The sequence below is a fragment of the Colossoma macropomum genome, unplaced genomic scaffold (genome assembly GCF_904425465.1).
Source record: "Colossoma macropomum unplaced genomic scaffold, Colossoma_macropomum, whole genome shotgun sequence".
NCBI lineage: Eukaryota > Metazoa > Chordata > Actinopteri > Characiformes > Serrasalmidae > Colossoma > Colossoma macropomum.
This window is the reverse complement of record NW_023494799.1, coordinates 7,079,814-7,100,377: the sequence shown is the minus strand read 5'-3', so window position 1 is coordinate 7,100,377 and position 20,564 is coordinate 7,079,814. Positions and strand designations below refer to the sequence as shown.

The following is a 20,564-nucleotide window of genomic DNA, read 5'->3' as shown; positions in this document are numbered from 1 at the left end:
TGTTACTCAAGTGGGCCGCATACTGTGAAATAGACCTTTTTTCTGTTTAAGCAGACTCTAAGTACATGCTAAATGGCTAACAAAAGTGTTCCAAGGCCTTCAAAGACCCACTGCTGCTCAGAAACAAAACCAGGTCTTGATACAATACACGAAGGTAAAGAGCTTTCAGCATGACATAGCAAAGCCCTGACTTAAACTGGCTTGTTGACCAATGATGAAACCACGAAATGCTTTTGGGTAATAGGATTAAATGTGTGACTAAAACAATACACAATTTCAGTCTTTCTTTCTTTCCTTCTGTCCATTTAAACAACAAAGGCTTTAGTGTATTTTCCAAATGAATAAAAGTACCATATTTTCTGCCGAGTTAGCATTACCTTTCAGTCAGCAGTTTCCATGGATTTAGGGATGCCCATCCAAATAAGAAGCAAAGTTTTCCATGATTCTCATTTGTTCCTCCTGACAGCTACATTTTTGACCAGTTCATTAAAAGCTCAGCACTGACAAGCTGAGAGGTCTTCTCACATCTATCCATGCTCTGGCACACTGTCCCCCTGGAGGTCGACAATTGGGTTTGCGAGGTTAATCTGTTCAAAAAATCAAGCGGATTAAGACAAAATGAAATCCACTATGGCCAACCACTGGCCACACAATGTCGCATAAATCGCTGCAATCTGGGGCCTGTTGGCCTGGGCTGCATGGGTGAATGAGGTTTGGATGAGATTACTTTGACCAGAGCTGAAATGAATTCAGCTTTGCCAACTGACTGGTGATGTCATCCATGAGTGTGAGCTCAGCTGTGGAAAAGAAAAATAATATAAAAGTCTTAGGAAGTATTGCATCATGTTGCTGTACCATGGCAACTACATTTTAAAAGATTTATTTTGCCTGGCACCTTTTGGAAATGCCCACTTTTTTATAGGTGGAAGTCAGAGATGTTTAGGCTTTTTGCATGTGTTTATAATAAGCAAGGAGACGTAATTTAGATTTTGACCCCTGTGCTACTCTAAATCATGTATGGTCAGCTCTCTGATGTTTTAAACTGATCGGTCAGTTGATGGGTGTATTTTATTAACTCAGTAATTTTGAACAGGCCTAATTACTAAAGAGATAAAACTGCTCCATCTAGTGGTCAGAGAGGCAAAGTACTCGTGACCAGTTACTATGATGTTCAACACAGATACAGAGAATCTATCTATCTATCTATCTATCTATCTATCTATCTATCTATCTATCTATCTATCTATCTATCTGTCTGTTGGTCTAACTATCTATCTATCTATCTATCTGTTGGTCTATCTATCTATCTATCTATCTATCTATCTATCTAGCTAGCTATTTGTTGGTCTGTCTGTGTGTCTGTCTGTCTGTCTATCTATCTATCTATCTATCGGAGAAAGCATCAGCATGGCAGTGCGCTAGCTAAAGTAGTAAAAAGCTAATTTAGCTTCTCTCTCTCTCTCTCTCTCTCTCTCTCTCTCTCTCTCTCTCTCTCTCTCTCTCTCTCTCTCTCTCTCCCCGCCCCACCTCTTTCGGTAAGTCAACAAACAAAATACATTTCCCAGCTTCCCCAGCCACGCCACGCCTACATCCGGGTATGAAGCAGCTGATCCTGACGACGTCACTCCGCTCCACAGCAGAAGCTCGTCGCTGATCAACAGAGCGAGTGGGAGGGTAAAGAATTTATTCACTATTTACATTATTATCGATGTTAAATAAGAGCTCATATTCAGATAAACAGATTCAGGTTACGTTTATCCAAAGACGAACGTGTTTTTTGTCGGTCTGCACAGCCGCGAAGTGTCTGCTTAGCAGAGTTAACTGTTAGGTTAGCTTTAGCTAGAAACACCGAGAGAGCAGAACGAACTCAGGACTGTCAGGGCTATCAGGACTGTCAGGACTGTAGGACTATCAGGACTGTAGGACTGTCAGGACTATCAGGACTGTCAGGACTGTAGGACTATCAGGACTGTAGGACTGTCAGGACGCTGCTGAGACAGAACTGAGTATTAATACACAACATAAAGGTGACTGTTAAATATCCACTTTACAGGTGAGCCGTTTTTCAAGTATGGCGTTTGTTAAAAGCGGATGGCTCCACAGACAGAGTGAGTAACAAGTATTAATTCATATTGCTAAGTTAGTTTAATTATATTGTATATTATTATCCTTGTATCTGTAGTATTAAAGTTAGTGATGCCTAATCAATGTAATTCTTATATTTAATATTTATAAATGATTATTTAAATACCTTTTGTGTTACTTAAGTTGTCAATAACTTCAGCCTAAATTAAGATTTCCTTATTTTTTTTTTATATTTGTAGTCTCAATTAAGACTTCATTAATTACAGTTTGAAGTTCACAAGGTAAATCAAGATTTGTTTAGTGATGTTAGGCTTTGATGTTTGGTGTTTATAGCCTCAATCAGGAGTTCATTAATTACTTCTATCTTTGATGTTCCCATTGTCAGTCAAAGCTTCATTAATGGCTTTGACAAATTCCTAAACTGTAGCCTGCTATAGATTTTTACCCTAACCCTAAATTTTATTGTAGGCACCATCTTGCGGCGCTGGAAGAAAAATTGGTTTGACCTCTGGTCAGATGGCCGTCTTATTTTCTATGATGACCAGCAACGACGTGACATGGAGGACGAGATCCATATGAGGGTGGACTGCATCAACATCCGGAATGCCAATGCGTGTAGAGGTAGGAAGCATGTTTTAATATTACGGATACTGTAATATATTGGAATCATAACAGTAGAGACAGAGATTTTTTTATTTTGCGTTAGAAAAAGTGTTGGCATTGGACAGATGATCTGGACAATATTTGAAACCGATATTTGATGACGTGTGTTTTATACTTTGGAAGAGTAGAACATTTAGGTGATGCAATAAAATATCTGTATTTTATTAATTTTACTGCAATTTCTGACTTTAGAGATACAAATGTTTATATATGTATATGTACACACACCAGTCAGGCATAACATTATGACCACCTCCTTGTTTCTACGCTCATTGTCCATTTTAGCAGCTCCACTTACTATACAGGTTGGCTGGATATTTTTGGTTGGTGGACTATTCTCAGTCCAGCAGTGACACTGAGGTGTTTAAAAACTCCAGCAGCACTGCTGTGTCTGATCCACTCGTACCAGCACAACACACACTAACACACCACCACCACATCAGTGTTACTGCAGTGCTGAGAATGATCCACCACACAAATAGTACCTGCTCTGTGAGGGTCCATGGGGGTCCTGACCACTGAAGAACAGGGTAAAAGGGGGCTAACAAAGTACACAGAGAAACAGATGGACTACAGTCTGTAACTGTAGAACTACAAAGTGCACCTATATAGTAAGTGGAGCTGATAAAATAGACAGTGAGCGTAGAAACAAGGAGGTGGTCATAATGTTATGCCTGATCAGGGTATATATAATAAAATGTGTAAATGGAGCTGACAAACTTGCATGAGTTTCCATTCTCTCATTCTCGGTCAATTTGTTGCCAGAGCTGACCCCTCCTGAAGGAAAGAGCAGAGACTCCCTTCTTCAAATCGTGTGCCGTGATGGACGCATCATCAGCCTCTGCGCAGACAGTGCAGATGACGCTCTGTAAGTCCCTTGATCCAAACTTTTGCTTAGCAACTCATAAAAATATATAAATATGGATAAAAAAATAAGTGAACAAAGCAAATACAAATATGAATATGAGCACCTGCCTGTGTAACTTGGCAATATCATTTACTTACTTTGCTGATGTTATGAGGCTGTACTCTTGGGGGGCTAGCAAAGACAAGACCCTCAGTGTGTTCAGTATAAATAACATTACTGTTCACTTTTTGCCCCCTTTTTGCCCAGAGCCTGGACCATGGCCCTCCAAGACGCCAGAATCAACACTGTGAGTCATTTCCTACTCACGCAAACACATTATGGGTGGAGTAGTTGACTTTTTAACCCTCGGCCTCAGCCTTAGAGCTGTCAGTGAATATATTGTAGGCATAAAACATAGATGGTTAACTTTGTTTACTTCCTGCATGCTTTAGCAGTCATGTTGTATGTTTACGTAAGCAGGAAATATTCCATATTTTGTGTATGTGAAGTGTTGCAGTACTGTGTGGTGTTGAAAATGGGCTGTGTTGGTATTTAATCAATGCTCTTATTTCTCTAACAGGTGGTGGCACCCCCTCAGTTTGGGTTTACACAGGAGGTGAATGCCTCTGCCCCGCCTTCATATGCGGAATTAAATCCGACTCCTCAGGTACAAGAAGTGTTAGCTTAGTTAAATTTGAATGTGGCACTTCTGTTAAGTCTATAGACTGTTTCACCATCTACTCTATGTCTAAAATCTGAACCATATAAAAGAAAATAAAAACTAGACAGATGACATTTTTTGCTTTGTATGTAAACTTAAAGCCTAACTCAGAATATTACTGCATTAGCCTTTTAGCTAAGGTCATTTTTATCATGGTTTCAGGCCTTTTATTTCAACTTTTGTGTATATGAAGTCAAAGTTGTGACTGCACACACGTGTACATTTGTGAAACTTTTTTTATTCCTCCTTTCATGCCAAGCTGGGCCAAAGTATTTTATTTTGTAGTGTATCTGGGTGTGGATGAGTTTATTTTACAGCAGAGCCTGTGCAAAAATCTGATTACAACCTGAATCACTTTAGAATCTTTAAAGAGAGAATCGCTTTGTGTTTAAGAATTGATTATTTTTCTCAACCCCTAATGTTTACAGTAGAGTACCTGAAATAAAATGGAAGTCACATATGTGTTGCTTAGATCTCATCTCGTTATTCAGGGGATACATTTGAGTGAAAAGTGTAAATGAAGTCGGGCCATAGCATATCCGGAGACTGTCTGGACATTAAATACATGTTAATGTTAGGTGTAAACTTCTTTACTGTGTGCTACTTCAGACTCGATTTGTTACAGGTTTTGATCAGATTCATTTTCTTTTTTCCCTTCTGTATCCTGTCCAGACTTTTTGCTGGTATGGGCCCAATAATGATACCCATCGATGTTGATATGCATGTTATGTGCTAGTTTTCAGTTTAAGAATGACTTTAAGAATGACTTTACTTTTACAAATTCATTATAGACATAAATGTGGAGTTTAAAATTGGCCTATCTTAATGCCAATGTTTATTTTTTGCCTAGGTGTACTATCCGGACCAGTATGGAGGCTACATCCCTCATCCTCCTCCCCCCTATGCGGCCCATGTGGTTTACTCTGCAGGTGGGCAGCCGTATACGTTTGCCTCCCCGTATCACTACCAAGGTAGATTGAGCTGCTGCTGGCAATCGGTCCTCATAATTCAGTCTGAGTAGATCCTCAACTTGTGTTTTAATCCCTTAAATTGTTGTGAATTCAGTATATTTTGTAGAGATGGATAGATTGCTTAGATACTGCTCTGCCACTTTATTAAACACACCTCCATGTCTCTGCAGCCCGACTTGCCACATGTATGTACTTTATAGTTCAGTGACACTGAGGTGTTTAAAAACTCCAGCAGCACTGCTGTGTCTGATCCGTTCGTACCAGCGCAACACACACTAACACGCCACCACCACGTCAGTGTCACTGCAGTGCTGAGAACGATCCACCACCCAAATAATGCCTGCTCTGAGGTGGTCCTGTGGGGGTCCTGACCGTATAAGAACAGCGTAAAAGGGGGCAAATAAAGAGAAACAGATGGACTACAGTCTGTAATTGTAGAACTATAAAGTGCTCCTATATGGTAAGTGGAGCTGATAAAATGGACAGTGAGTGTAGAAACAAGGAGGTGTATTTAATAAAGTTGACTGTCGGTGGGCTTATTTATACATTTTTATTTATTTATTTATTTTTCATGTTTCTGTGATTTTGTTTTTGTTCAGGAGCCTACCCCCCACGTGAAGTCAACCACGTCATCATTGAGGACCGTCGCCGTGACGACGCAGGAGATATGGCTCTCGGGATGCTGGCCGGAGCTGCGACGGGATTGGCTATCGGTTCCCTTTTCTCTGTGTTTTAACGTGCCTGTGGAGTTAAGATCCCGTCTTTCCTGTCCTTCTGAGACCCTTTGCAGTTCAGACTGTGTTCTGCTACTGTCCTAACATTGCTGCAGCTCCAGTGTATCTTAATAACTAGGTCTAATGCGTTAGCTGTGTCGAGGGACACGTTTGTGATCTGTTTGGCCTTTAATCCCTCTGTATGTACTAAAGCCTCACGGTAGCATTTACAACTGGGGTGCAGTAGAACTGAGTTTGTTTTGCACTTTGCTACATGTAAGACAGTGTGAAACAGTTGTAAATCAGAACACTATTCAAAGGCCTTATGGTGGTTGATCATAAAACTAGGTCACCTGCTTAGATTGTCTTTGAAGATTGTAAAGGTATTGAAGGAAGAACGATTGTACTCACCATGGTGTCTGTTCAGTTTAAGACGATTGGTCTTGTATTATCCTTTTATGTACCTCCCTAATATTGCTGAGACCAAACATGCATGAACTGACACTTTGCAGGAAAATGAATGTGTCCCATTCTTGAATTGTTGGATTGGTCCCAGCAAACTTAAAAGTACATTTTGCAGCACAAAAACATTTGATGATCTGTAAAATGGTCAGGTTATTAGTTGTCCTAACAAACATGAAACATGACCAGCACATTAATGTATTTCTGTCATTTTGAAACAAGTTTCTATGACATGAGCTTTGCATTTTGGACACTGGTTAATCTGTATTGATCTGTACGATCTGGAGTGGCGATGACTTTTCTGGGTTCTTTGCCGTTTCTGAACCGGCTTATTTGGGGGCCTAGCGTGTACATAGACTTCCATTGTGGCTTTATGAGGAGACCTACAGATCCAACCGTTAAACCCCCAAAAAAGGAGTGTGGCTGCATATATCAGATAGCAGTTTGGTTGAGAATTACAGGGTCTTTCTTTTAATTGGCACTTTAACCAGTTGGTATCTGGGATAGCATTAATTAGTAGAATGGACACGACCCTTGTGGCGATTTAGGTTGGTGACGAGTACGAATTTTCTGTATGTGTGGTCTGTTTTCTGTACGGAACTACCATATACTGATCTGTGTGCAAACAAGACATTTGCAGTGTCCTTTTTTTTCAGTAAAAAGCACATCCCACCCTCCCACTATCAGGTTTTATTCACCTCCAAAACAAGAGGAAATAGCAATATCTGCTAGCAGTGTAAAAGAATCGTTTGGCAACATATTTATGCATTTTTTTTCCATTTCCCTACATGTAGTTGATCAAAAAAGGCTTGTCATAATCATGGAATTTTAGCTGACAATTATTTGCCATATAAATAAGTATGATTAACAAATTTGTTGCCTTTTTTCGTTGATAAGTAAATTACAAGCCTAAAGGGGCCAAATTGTCTGCTTAGCTATTTGCTTCCTAGCTGTCGATACTTGGTAGTTCCCAATTAATGACAGACACAGCTTGAGCTCGAATAAAATAACGTTACTCACTGCTGCCCCTAAAGGTGTTATAGCACCAGTCAGAGGATAGATGGGAATGTTCAAAAGTGGCAGTTTTTGTCCGAAATTTTTGGCCAATAAAGTGTAAAAATATAATACTTAAATAATGGTAATAAACACACAAATCTGATTAAAACCTATTTGTTCCTTTTGCTCTCCAGTACAGATGTATTCAAACAGTAGCGGATCAGCAGTAGCGGATCAGCAGTGGGGGGAGAATGAAAGATGGCCGTGTGAAGCTATTATATTGTTCTACACGAGACATTAGATTACACATTTATAATCTCTGAGTATCAAGAGAGGATACGGTGCTCAAGAACCTCTCCACTACAGGTTTGATACTACGTGAGGTTACAACAGTCCCCACTTGCATGCTGACTGCATCTGTAGTGTAACTGTCTTTTGTTTCGGCCAGGAATTTTCAGTTTGGTCCATCACCAAATACAACCAATAGAAGTGCATGTTTGTCATCTTTTTTAGGACACTGTTCGGCTTGGCTATGTTTCTGTTTCTCCTCGGCTCTGAAAGTAGACACCGCTGAATGTTGCCATCAACCCGTCTACTTCCATCTATGATCCGTGCCAGAGCTCTGCTTTGGATCTGAATGTCCATTCTGCTTGTTCTAGCAGTAACATTAGTTGGGGAGTGAATGTAAGAGTAGCACTAGAGCCTCCTCTTCTTCCAGCTCCAGCTTTACGTCTGTGTTTTGAGCGAGGCCTTCACAGAAACCTCATTTGACCTACACTCCTAAAGTGCTTATTTGATAAGGTGTTCCTTTATTATCATGCTGCTTTTTCTGCAGAATAATAATGCTTTAAAAACGCTCCTCTGCAGTGTGAACTTATTTATTCTGGTTGTCTTATGAGATTGTTTGTTTTCATCGTTGTGATTTTTTTTTTTCTTATTTGTGAAAAATTGGTTTCAAATGGAGCAGCGCAGTTGTGACTCAGCAAGGCCAGGAATGAGTGATTTTACAGGGAAAATAAGAAAACGTCATTAGAAATGGGCATTGTCTCGTCCGTTCATTTGGTCAGTTTTCATATCAAAGTTACTGTAACGTTTACTGGTTTAATGGTTTAATTTAATAATGATTTAATTTGTTATTTATTGACTACATTTATTGTCACTTTGCACATTTTATCACAATATAAATTAGATGAGAGAAATTATATTTGAGTTGTATTTGACTTTATTTGACATACGTTAACAGTTGTACAGATGCATAACCGATACGCCCTGGCCTGTACTTTATGGACCAGCGAAGTAGAAAATTCCAGAAGGTGATATAGGTGACGCTCTTATTCTAAACATTTCCTCTTCATGTTACTGTCTGTGTCTGCAGTTGCACTACTTGTTGCTCAAACATTTTACTGTTTGCTGCATTGCAATATTTTACTGTCATGATTGTGATCAATAAAGTACTTAACCTGAATAACAGAGGCATGAGAAACTGTGCTTTATTAGATGTTTTGTGTTTGGTTGTGTGAATCTCATATCTAGTGCCATCAGTAGAAAACAATGGCATGTAAGACACTGAACACTTTGCGTTTATTCAGTAACAGCAGACATGCAGTTTTATGAAGCTCAAATGTGTGTTGTATGTGTATTATAGCCTTTGACAAGCTCCTTACGCTACTTTGGCTCCTCCCTGTACCTTTTTACAGCGTGGTGTTTAAATATCTTTCTTACATGTGCAGCGTGTTTTAAAAAAGTGTTCACAATCTCAGTTCATGCAGTCTACTGCAATGTTCTCCATCTATACGTTATTAGTTCTCAGGTGGTGAGAACAGGTTCACAGTGGGGGTGATAGGAACCTGACATCTGAGGTTAATGCCCATAAAAGCTCCCTCACAGAAAATTATTGCATAACTTTTTTTAAAATTATTTATTTATATATATGAAATAATTAAATATCAAATATAAAATGGGGGCTTAACTTTTGCACAGGTCACATTTTAGGTTTTTTTTTTCGACTGTATTTTACCATCATTAACATTATATAAAAACGTGACAGGTTCTCTGGTGGTTTTGGATAGTAAATAAAATGGCTATGTTTGTGTTGTACACATTGCGACCCCTGGTTCCCATCACCACCACTGTAAACCTACAGATATATACAGTAAAGGCAAACTCATTTGTGAATCTGTGTTTAAAGTAAGTTTTTATTAAACTTGTTTTGAACTCATTTTTATTTAAACTAAGCTGCAAATAAATCTTAAACCGAAATTTGTTCACAAAAAGTTATTTCAGAGCCACTCAGTTCTACCTAATGGAAATTGTTTGCCTTCAGTGTTTTGTGCTTATGATAATTTTAATAGTCATCAGCGTCAGACTAATGAATGACATTCTATTAAAAGATTGGTTTACCAAGAGTGACACTGGAGTACATACATACATCATCTAAACCACTTATCCTTCTGGGTCACGGTGGGGTGCTGGAGCCTATCCCAGCTGTCATTGGGCGGAAGGCAGGATACACCCTGGACAGGTCGCCAGTCTATTGCAGGGCAGACAGACAGACACATTCACACCTAGGGGCAATTTACCATGTCCATTTGGCCTGACTGCATGTTTTTGGACTGTGGGAGGAAACCCACGCAGACACGGGGAGAACATGCAAACTCCACACAGAAATGACCCTGGTCTCCCGACTGGGAATCGAACCCAGGCCATTCTCGCTGTGAGGCAACAGCGCTACCCACTGCGCCACCGTGCCGCCGACACTGGAGTATTTCCACCTAAAATGAGTTGATAAAGCCATAGTATTGTTACAAAAATGATAATAGGACATTAGAGTCTAAATTAATCTTTTAGTACTTTTACTTTCGATACTTAAGTACATTTGAAGGCAAATACTTTTGTACTTTTACTCAAGTGGAGGTCTAAAGGAAGGAACTTCTACTTTTACTGGAGTAATATTTTACCTCGGGTATCTCTACTTTAACTCAAGTACATGGTTTGTGTACTTCGTCCACCACTGAAAAAGAGACTGAGAAACGGTCCTTCATGAACTTGCTGTGCTTCTAGGACAGAATAAGCGAGGTATCTAGTAGGCTATGGCTGTAAAGTCTACGTAAATATAAATTTTCAAAGGTTTGACGTACAAATAACATTAAAACACAAATGTATAGTAAAGAACCTGAAATATAGATAAAAGACAAAAAAATGTACGAAGATGATAAAAATGCTGCAAATCCATAGTTTTAGCTACATTTACAGCCAAACAACATGGCGCTGCTAACTAACCAATAGAAAAAAATTACTGTATGTGGCTTTTATTGTTTTTGAATCGCTTCATGTAACTGTTAAGTTTCACAGAAATTATGTTGCAGGCGACGTGAAACGTAAATAGTTGCATGAAAGTTTCTTGGTGCAAAGCCAGTCTAAGGCATCACAAAAGAACCATCTGAGGCTTTTTTTTTTGGTTATATGAGTGTTTATAAGACTGTGAACAACGTAAGGGAAAATTATATGACTATCAATATGAGAAAATAGATCATATGGATTTCTAAGAATGTACTAAAAGGTCTTTGCTTTATTTAACATACAGGCCAGCTGTTCAGCATGGCTTAAACGTTACAGAAACCCTTCAGGATTATGAAAACTAAGATCACCCGGCCATCGTTCCACACCAGGACGAGAAAACAGACGCCTTCCTGTTAATGAAGCATCTCTCTAGCCTTTGCATTGTATCTGTTTAGAGAACATTCAGTTCTTCTTAAGTCACTCTTGTATTGCTGTAAAATAAGAAATACACCTATGGTTGTGATTGTGATTAAGTCATTGCAGGCTGTCTGACATGTTATAAATAAGGCAAATTTAGAGAACCTTAATGTTGTAATGATGGCCAACTGGAATATTCGGTAGATTAACACATGCAATAGAATCAAAGTAGTGAACGAAATTTATATGTAAAAAAAAACAAAAAAAAACACATTGTCTGATGCTCTCACAGCTCTTTTAAAAAGGTAAAAAGATAAAGGAATCATTTTTTAAACATTGTATGAAAGTACATATATAGACAACAGACAAAAATACATTTATACCAAAAGGCCCTTTGCCAGTCAGGAAACCCATACACTGCTTCGCTGAAACATACTAAATTCTTGAATAAAAATCTGTAACAGACATCAAGCCAGTGAAGTTTTAATTCACAAATATGCCGTGGTACTTTCCGCTAGGCACCACAGTGCTGCAGTTACTGTGGAAAAGCCATTATAGACAGACTTTGAGATGCTGTCCCTTTAATAGTACTACATAATAGGAGTTGGCATATCAATAACCAGGCTGATATCAGCAGAAAATGCTGAATCGCATATCGGAGAGAAAAAAGAATGAATCTGATCCAATCCCGTAAATAATTCATTCTGTACACACAGTCATACTGTGTCATGTCACGTTATTAACTGTGGGGAAGGACAGTGGTTCAGCACTTTGAGCATGACCTCATTTTTGATGCTTAAATTAACTCCCTCAGTATAAAAGAGCTTAAATAGCTCTATAGAAAAGTAGAAGAAGTATCGTCCCATCTCCACATATCATTTTCAATAAATACATCTCAATTCATCAAAACACCCGACACCATAGATATTTCAATACAAACTCTCAATCTCAAGAGGATTTCAAAGGGTTTAGATGCCATAATGAGGTAATCACAAGTGTATTCATAATACATCTCACTGTTCTGAGTTAGATTATGTGGGAAAAAAAGAATAAAAGAAGTGTTTTTATATTTTAGGATGATAGTGTAGTTAGCCCTCCTGGCCAAAGTCCTCGGTAAACTTCTTCAGCTTCTCCAGGTCTTCCTCATTCACAGTGGGCTTGGTCTTGTCCAGTGACCTGAGCATGTCCGCCTAGAAGGAAAAGACACATGGACGAGGCCTGATTGGGTGCTTCTGGTCAAATGACATGTTTGGGTTATTTTTTTTTGAAGTTAACACATCCTCTAGAAAACACATCTGTAGCCTGTGCAAAAGTTATGGCACATGTTGTATGTTATGTTTTATGTATTTCCAATATGTTAAAATCAAGTACATAGAAATTGTGCAATTTGAAACATGCCATATTTAAGTGTGCTCTCTGTAGAGGATGTGTTAACTTATTTTTAATCTGAAAAGCAACAAAACATGTAAATTGACTGAGAGTGCTCAAACTTTTGCATAATGATTGTGAGTAACAATTTAATAATTTTTTGGATGATTGTATGCAACCCTGCCTTCCGCCCAAGGACTGCTAGGATAGGCAAGAACCCCACAAGTTGATGTTAAATCCACTCCAAAGATGTTCTAGTATCAATAAGAGATTATAACTGTTATTGTTTTAGTAAGAGCCATGATGCATCTCAATAAATACGTTTTCTTCTTTCTTATGTTTACATCCAACTGCCTGAATCCATCTGATGAAAATGCCCCCAATTCATATTCTGTTTGCTGTGACAGATGTTCAATTGTGAAAGCTTCTGTGGAAAATAATGGTCAGCTTAAGTAATTGTGATCAGGCCTCGTTCCTTGGTGATTAATTACTGTAGCTTACTTGGGCAATTTCTGTAGTCTAGCATCCTAAGCTAACTTTGGCAAATTTAGGAACAAATTCCAATTTAACCATCTTTAATACAGACTGTCTACAACAAACATTTGATATACCGCTCATGTAGTGCAACCTTAATGAACAGCTGAATGTGATTGGAGGAGAGTGCTAACAGCTCAAGGCTAACAGCTAACAGATTCCCCTGATTAGCAAACACTGGTCTGTTAGCAAGAGATGAACACAGCCATGCTCCTCACTACTGTCTCCACAAACTCATTCCTAGTGAGTAGGACAGTCTTGTAGAATCAGTCTCAGCTAATGAGGCTATAAATCTTTGCACTAAGAAACAGCACAATATCACTTGCACATCACTCTCACCATGCTAACGATGGGCTCCAGCAGTTTATCGCCTGGAACGTCCACCCAGGTCATCTCTATTGCGTTAGGGTCACCCGGAGAGCATGGGGTGAAAAGATCATCCACAATTATATCAGGGTTGTTCCATGTCTTTCCTTGGACCTGTATACATAAAATAAAAATTATTCACATCAATTTAGATGGTAGTAAAAGTAGGGACATCTACATTCAACCAAGTGTTGGGGACAAGTGAATATTATAATAAATACACTCAGATCAGGTAGTTCAGATTGCATTAACATTAATGTTTTGAGAAATTGGGTTCTTATTTCAACTAGTTTAATAATTCAAGTTGTGTCCATTATTTAAGTAAATTCTACTGGTCAAATGTTCAACATCAGTCGTCTCCACACTTGATTGGGCACCTCCTCAACCAAAACAAAAGCCCAATTGCATTTCTTATTTTTACTCCTACCCCTTGTTTTCGAGTGTCACCTTGCCCCTTGGAACTAATTTACAAGGGGTTGTGGTTGAAATCTTCCCTACGAAATGAGACCCTTAAATGACATTACTTCATTAACAGCTACTAGCGCTGCTCTTTAGGCGCCCCTGCCAGTCTGCAGTGATAGCAGAGATCGCTAACATTGCTGCTGGCCTTCAGTTGAATTTAGGGAATCATATGCCTTCAAAGTGGGGGAATTCGACAATTATTTATTACCGCCCACCCCTAATTCTTCAGTGATATGATTCTTCTGCCACCATTTAAGGTGGAACGGGAAATTTTGCTAGCTAGCTACCAAGACATCAGCATACTACTAGCGACTTTTTATGCTTGTCATGAAGAAAAGGACCATAATACACTGAAATGACATTAGATAATACAATGGTTATCACAATTTTTTACGGACAAAATCCTTACATTTGTGTGTTTCTTATGGTCGCTTGTGCAGCCATTTTGCCTGGTATTTCTCTTTTTCTCATAACACTCTGTTTGGAGGGCCATGTAGCCCTAACACTTCGCCCTACTCCTTTATCTCAACTAAAAACAGGACACCCCACCCCTTGGTGTGAATGCACAAAACGGAGGGGTAAGGGCTAAGTGGTAGGGGCGAGGGGTGAAATGGGATTGGGCCAAAGTACATCCTCTCCTACCTTTTTGAAGTGGGTGGATGACTGAACTTTGCGTATGGGCTGCATGAGGGCGTCCCTGACGATGATGCTGATGTCCGCGCCCGAGTAGCCCTCAGTCTTCTGCCCCAGGGTGATGAAGTCTTGATCAGTGAGGCTACTGGGGGTGGTGCCGAGGTGGAGCTTGAACATGAAGGATCGAGCATGCTCCTCGGGAAGTGGGATGTAGATGCGCTTCTCAAACCTGAACCACACAAACACAGAACCAGAGATGCGCCAATGCTGACAGCAGCAGCAACAACAGAACTAACACTGGCACTAAATAACTAATGGACAAATCCAATTGCCATTATATTGTATTCATTTTATTCCATGCAACTTTTTGCATCAGTAGGTTAACATTGCTCAGCTTGATTATAGTCATTAGATGGACACGAGTGGTACCAGACAGAACACACCTACAGTATTGTTCAAAAGTCAGAGACATAACCTGATTTAATTCCCAGTCAAAATGGCCCTTAAATATAGGTTTTTCATTTCTCAGCAGTCAGCACTTTGACAGCTACACATCCTTTCAGACCCATAGTGCTGAGTCGTCTTCTCACAGTGGAAGGATGAAGAGAAACACCTGTGGATGTTTTCAGATTTCAAGTAGCTTGATTTTCTCCTCTCTCTCAAAGATGAAAGCTTTAAGTGCTGTTTATCTGATGGGGGCAGTTTTGGTGTCTACCAGGTCGTGCAGAGTCCCATTCACTCTATATCTTTTAATCCTTTTTGGAACTCCACAGTTGGAATCTTCCTGTTTTTCCTTTGTTTTCCTTTGACTTTCCCCTTCCTTATTTAAGTGGCCTCTCAAGAAATGAATAACTTGTACTCAATGGCTGTTCTGACTGGAAATTAAATGAATGAGTATGGTCTCTGGCTTTTAGCATTTTTCCATTTTCTCCATAACGTCCGTGTAAATATGGAAAAGTAAAAGCAATAAAGGAGTATTTTTATGCAATGTACCGATAAGTACAGTCACTCACCTTCTCCTGATGGCAGAGTCCAGTGTCCAAGGGATATTAGTTGCTCCAAGCACTAAAATTCCCTCATTGTCGTTTCCCACACCTACAGATACAACCAAGAGTAGATTAGCTTGTTTATTTTTCAATCACTGAAAGAAACCTGTCCTGTTAGTGCCCTCAACTCACCTTGCATCTGAACCAGGAACTCAGTCTTGATCCTGCGAGCCGCTTCGCTCTCATTATCACTCCTGGAGCCGCACAGAGAGTCGATCTCATCGATGAAGATGATAGAGGGCTTGTGCTGCCTCGCCATGGTAAAGAGGTTCTTAACCAACCTGGAGAAGAAGACACAAAACAGGTCATTAGGAGTTGTTTATTCTGTTTCTAATCATATTTAGCAAGGCAGATTAAAAGTACTATTAAGTTGTTCTTTATCACATCATTCACCTGATATGCGTATTTGGGTCACTGATTAAGAAGACAAAGTCTGGAAACATGAACATTTATAAAATGTGTAGTCGTGTTCAGAAGCTTCCCATTAACTTCGTCAGTTTAATTACCATTTAAAAGTTAAAGTAACTGTTCTTGTCACACTTCTGCACTTTTAAATCTACAATTACTATTTATTTGCTGAATTTAACATTTTGGAAAAAAACAAAACACTGATAAAGGTCTGTACAAAAGTTCTGGCATATTTTATATTTTATGTTTAATTTTTTACCAATATATTATACTCAGCAAATAAATAGAAATTACACAGTAAAATGTGAAAAATAACATATTTAAGTTTGTCCCCTGTAGAGGATGTGTTAACTTATTTTCATTTAGGAAATCAACAAAGGGCTGTTCAACCTTTGCATATGACCATATGTACTCAAACACATGCAGTGTCTCGATTTAATGTAATATCCACATTTACTTCTCACTCTCGCCCAGCCACTTGGACACCAGGTCAGAGGAGGAGATGGAGAAGAAAGTGGAGTTATTGGCCTCAGTGGCCACTGCTTTGGCCAGGTAGGACTTCCCCGTGCCTGGAGGACCAAATAGCAAGATCCCCCTCCATGGAGTTCTCTTTCCTAGGGATGAAGGAATATGTGTGGACGTGAGTCAAATGCAGTACAAGCAACCACAAGAGAGGAAATTAACGAAGATGATGAATTACTGAGATTGTTTTACTAATTACTGACTTTTGATTCAAAGAATTGTTATTGCTGGTTAAAAATATGTAATAAAACTGTTTATCTTTTTAAGTTTATTATTAATATCTATTTTACAAGTACAGTCAGTCATGAAGATTGCTGGCAGCGGTGGAAAACATGAGGAAAAACTATGGAAAAACTATGCTTAGCATTTTGATCTTTCGCAGAAAATATTTGAGCAATTTATAAATAAATAAATAAATAAATTTATATATATATATATATATATATACACACACACACATTTTCTAGCAAAAACATGCTACAAAAATATTGGCTGCCTTAGAAAATTTTTAGCTTCTTTAAACACAGATTTTCTAGGTGAAAACACAACCTGTACAGAGAACACACTTCTACACTTATATTTGGCTTGTGCAAAAGTTACAGCACATTTTATTTTTGTTATTTTTTGTTATTTTGTTTTTGTTATTTTGTTTTTTTTCCAATATGTTCAACTAAATAGAAACTGTGCACTAAAATTTAGACAAATGTATAATATTTACATTTGTTCCCTGTAGAGGATGAGTTAACTTACTTACAAAATCAACAAAAGACGTCATTTGACCGGGGGTATTTAAACTTTTGCAAATGACTGTAAGTCAAGCTGTTTGTATGTGATTTGTACCTGTGAAAAGATGGGGGAATTTGATTGGTAAGATCACCGCCTCTTTCAGAGCCTCTTTAGCTCCTTCTAAGCCAGCAACATCATTCCACTTAACATCTGGCTTTTCCATAACAATGGCACCTGCAAAACAAAAACAACTTCTAATGTAAATGATATCCACTAATAACACAATGCTCTCAGCGCATAATAAATCGGAGGAACATCATACAAGCAACAAAAAGCAGAATTAAACTGCAGAATGTTTTCATCTGATACAGTTTCACACACCTTGAAGCTGATTTTGTAATTTCTTTTTCTCTGACTTGTCGCCATCATCACTGTCATTCCTGTAAAAAGATAATTTCATTTGAAATACAGATTCTTTTGAATTTGAACTGTTGAATAGTTCACCAATCCAAATCCAGATAGACTCTAACCCTTTATCATCAGACACCTTCACAGGCTTGGCAGGTCCTGCTTTCTCTTTCTTTTTGAGGTACTCCTTCAGCTGCTCAGCTCTGTCCAGATAATCTGCACACTTTGCCCGGATGCTCTGTTTGGCCTTGTCGCCCTGAGCCTCATCTGCAGGACACAGCACAACTAATTTACACACTGTAACAAGGACAGACTGTCCGCATTCGAGTTAAACAACTGAAAAGGATGTGTAGTATGAAAACTATATATATATATATAAAACGAGCACAATATATAAATTCACTAATCACTAATTAGAAGATATTAAACAGACAAATGATATAAAATCAAATACGATTGAACTATGTATTTAAAAGCTAAACTAAAGAGGTAAGTTTTTAGCCTATACGTATAAAAATTGGCACAGTATCTACATTTCAAACACTGATAAACAGTTTCAGAATTCCTGTGCTCTGCAAACAAATTCCTTTTCTTCTGCCGTAGATTATTTCACACTTTGGTATCCTGAGGTGTCCTGCTTGCACTGTACTGTTTTGTGTTTTTCAAGATTCAAAACATGAAATATTTAATAATAAGAGTAGCTTCAGGTGTTTTAGAGCAGTGATCCTAAGCTCCGGTCTAGGGGAACTATTCCCTGCCCCAACACACACGATCCAGCTGAGGAAAGGCTTCACAGTCACAAAGCTCCAGCTCAATGACGAGAACCATGTTGTTAAAGCAGCCAAAACACTACATCTGTGCAGTGCAGGTGTACAGCACTGGCCTTTATTTGGAGCAGAAAATGAAACTAAGCTTAACCCTGAACATCGAGCCCATCCACTGACGCGCGGACACACTGGTTGTAAAGGCTCACTTACACTTTACCACATGTAGAAAGTACTGAACTGAATGCTGGTACAAGCGAAGAGCTTCCTCATAGTTTTTGGCCTTGTCCTCCTCTGCGGCTTTAGTGGCCAAGTCAATGGCTTTCTGTGACACAAAAAGGGAAGGAGTCAAGACGAGACAAACATCTAGTCTAACAGGAATCTCCTGCTTGGGATCGGAACAAATAAGTTCATAGTTCACTGATTTAAAAAAATACTGGGGACGTCAGTGACTGACTGAACATGACTGAACCATTAACTTGTTTGATTAATCAAGAAATAAGAGTTAAAATGTTTGTTCTGTGAAAATATCATGATTAGCTGGTTTGGCTGTTTTGAACAATAGGTGCATACCAGAACCAATAAAAAAAAAAAGCCTGAGGTTGACCTTTCTTCTAAAACACCAAGATATCTGAACGAAACCGGTACATCTCATTAAACTTCATGTACTGTAAACAAGTAGGTGCAAATTGCTTATTTCCACTTACTTTTGGATCAGCAAATGAAATCATGGATTGGTATTTTCCTGACTATAAAATTGATGAGAGCAATATTACGTTTAACTCAAGTACATTTGAAAAAAAGAAAGAAACAACATGAACTGTGTTGCATTTGAGTCCTTCATTTCATTCACTTCCTAGGTTTAGTTTCATTCTGTTCTGTCGGTTCAGCTCCGGGCCTGTTTTTTCGGTTAGTCAAACTTCTCTCTTTGGAGCTTTCACATTGAAGGGATCCATAAAGCGAAGACAACAGCCTAACAAACTTCATTTACTACATTTACTAGGACAAATGCTGGAGGGTGCTAAGACATTCCCCAGCAGTTCTACAGAAACTCAGTACTGGGGACCTTTTTGGACCTTTTCAACTCAAAGCTAAGTTACTTTTACTCACACTTTAACATTATAAACACAGCAATACATTTACTGGAGTGTAGTTTAAGCTAACCTACTGTTTTCACCTCACCTAGGTAAAACGAGCAATATATACTGGTACACAAACCACTTTACATTCTGTGAAATTCAGTTTGTAGGCCATTATGCTTCAAACTACTATCAAGCATGTTTACTTGAGAAACATTATTATTGTTAAAGCGTTTTAAGCATGTATACTATGTATCTCCCTGTGCTTTTAGAGAGGTTAACTCCACAGGTAGCCACTGGAGCTTGTAGCCTACCAGGCTGACAGAAAGCTGGAAGTTGCTTACCTGTAAGTTGGCATTGGCCATTCTAGTCGTGGTTTAACAGGACTTTTCTTCTGTTAAATCCCGCAAATACAGCTGATACACTTACTACATTTCTATTCCTACGCCACATACACTGTCACACACATTTGTAGCGTGAAAATCCGCCTGAAGTTCACTGCACTTTTATCTAAATCTGTCTTCAAGACTCTTCCGTAGTGTTTTGTCGTGACGTCACCGAAGACACGCCCACACGCATCGTTTGTGAAGGACGCAGATGTTTGAACATAGACTGAAGTACTAATTATGAAGAGGAATCCAAAGATGAATATTTTTGTAGTCTCTAATGACGTTAAGTTTTATATACATACGCGTAAAGTCTTAAAAACTGAACCTCTGGGTTTTATTTTCTTTTCTAAAATCTTTATTTACCTTTCTTTTGTATTAATAAGGCTGTGAAAACTTGGAACTTGTGGTTTAACTTTGGCAGTTTTGTGTAAAATCTAAAACGCTGTTACTGTATGTATTTTTTTTTTAAATTTACATTATTTTCTCTCCCCACATCCTCGTCCTCCCCCAAACCTCCTTTTGGGGTGTATGTATTTTTTTTGCTTTAATTCTGGCGCCCCCTAGTGTTGTTTTTTTGTGTTGTTACTGTTGCGCCATTTGCTTCTGAGTTGATTACTTTATAACTATCACAGTACTGTGATTTATGTCTCTATAAATGTTGTTTTTGTGCACTTAGAAATTACAAAGCAGAAAAATAAATAAGTA

General features: G+C 38.6%; 2 protein-coding genes across 3 annotated transcripts; one reads left to right on the top strand and one right to left on the bottom strand.

The window, feature by feature from the left end:
- Positions 1–1,593: 1,593 nt before the first annotated feature.
- plekhb2 (pleckstrin homology domain containing, family B (evectins) member 2) lies at positions 1,594–8,928 on the top strand. Of its 2 annotated transcripts, none has more exons than XM_036586784.1 (8): positions 1,594–1,674; positions 2,054–2,108; positions 2,554–2,706; positions 3,514–3,616; positions 3,863–3,902; positions 4,176–4,262; positions 5,167–5,245; positions 5,887–8,928. In XM_036586784.1, exons 2-8 carry the CDS (start codon positions 2,072–2,074, stop codon positions 6,021–6,023), a joined length of 636 nt encoding a protein of 211 aa, XP_036442677.1. In that variant the 5' UTR covers positions 1,594–1,674; positions 2,054–2,071; the 3' UTR covers positions 6,024–8,928. The 2 variants fall into 2 exon arrangements, with proteins under 2 accessions (XP_036442677.1, XP_036442676.1); XM_036586783.1 differs by having other exon boundaries at positions 5,167–5,287.
- A 2,693-nt stretch (positions 8,929–11,621) lies between these two features.
- Positions 11,622–20,034, bottom strand: LOC118818934 (vacuolar protein sorting-associated protein 4B-like). The gene is made up of 11 exons (XM_036586492.1): positions 19,815–20,034; positions 18,605–18,716; positions 17,750–17,894; positions 17,601–17,659; positions 17,334–17,453; positions 16,429–16,585; positions 15,696–15,844; positions 15,531–15,612; positions 14,527–14,746; positions 13,396–13,536; positions 11,622–12,344 (listed from the first exon to the last, which is right to left on the bottom strand). Exons 1-11 carry the CDS (start codon positions 19,833–19,835, stop codon positions 12,243–12,245), a joined length of 1,308 nt encoding a protein of 435 aa, XP_036442385.1. The 5' UTR covers positions 19,836–20,034; the 3' UTR covers positions 11,622–12,242.
- Between the last annotated feature and the right edge of the window lie 530 nt (positions 20,035–20,564).

Bases quoted from the DNA above. Each gene is read 5' to 3' on its own strand.
- LOC118818934 (XM_036586492.1), bottom strand. From the start codon at position 19,835: ATGGCCAATGCCAACTTACAG. The intron at 17,895-18,604 runs GTAAGTGAGCCT...TGTGTCCTGCAG, and splicing joins CTTTCTACATGTGGTAAAGT to ATGAGGCTCAGGGCGACAAG. The intron at 16,586-17,333 runs GTACAAATCACA...CTTCATCCCTAG, and splicing joins ATTCCCCCATCTTTTCACAG to GAAAGAGAACTCCATGGAGG.
- plekhb2 (XM_036586783.1), top strand. From the start codon at position 2,072: ATGGCGTTTGTTAAAAGCGGATGGCTCCACAGACAGA. The intron at 3,617-3,862 runs GTAAGTCCCTTG...CTTTTTGCCCAG, and splicing joins GACAGTGCAGATGACGCTCT to AGCCTGGACCATGGCCCTCC. The intron at 4,263-5,166 runs GTACAAGAAGTG...TTTTTTGCCTAG, and splicing joins AATTAAATCCGACTCCTCAG to GTGTACTATCCGGACCAGTA.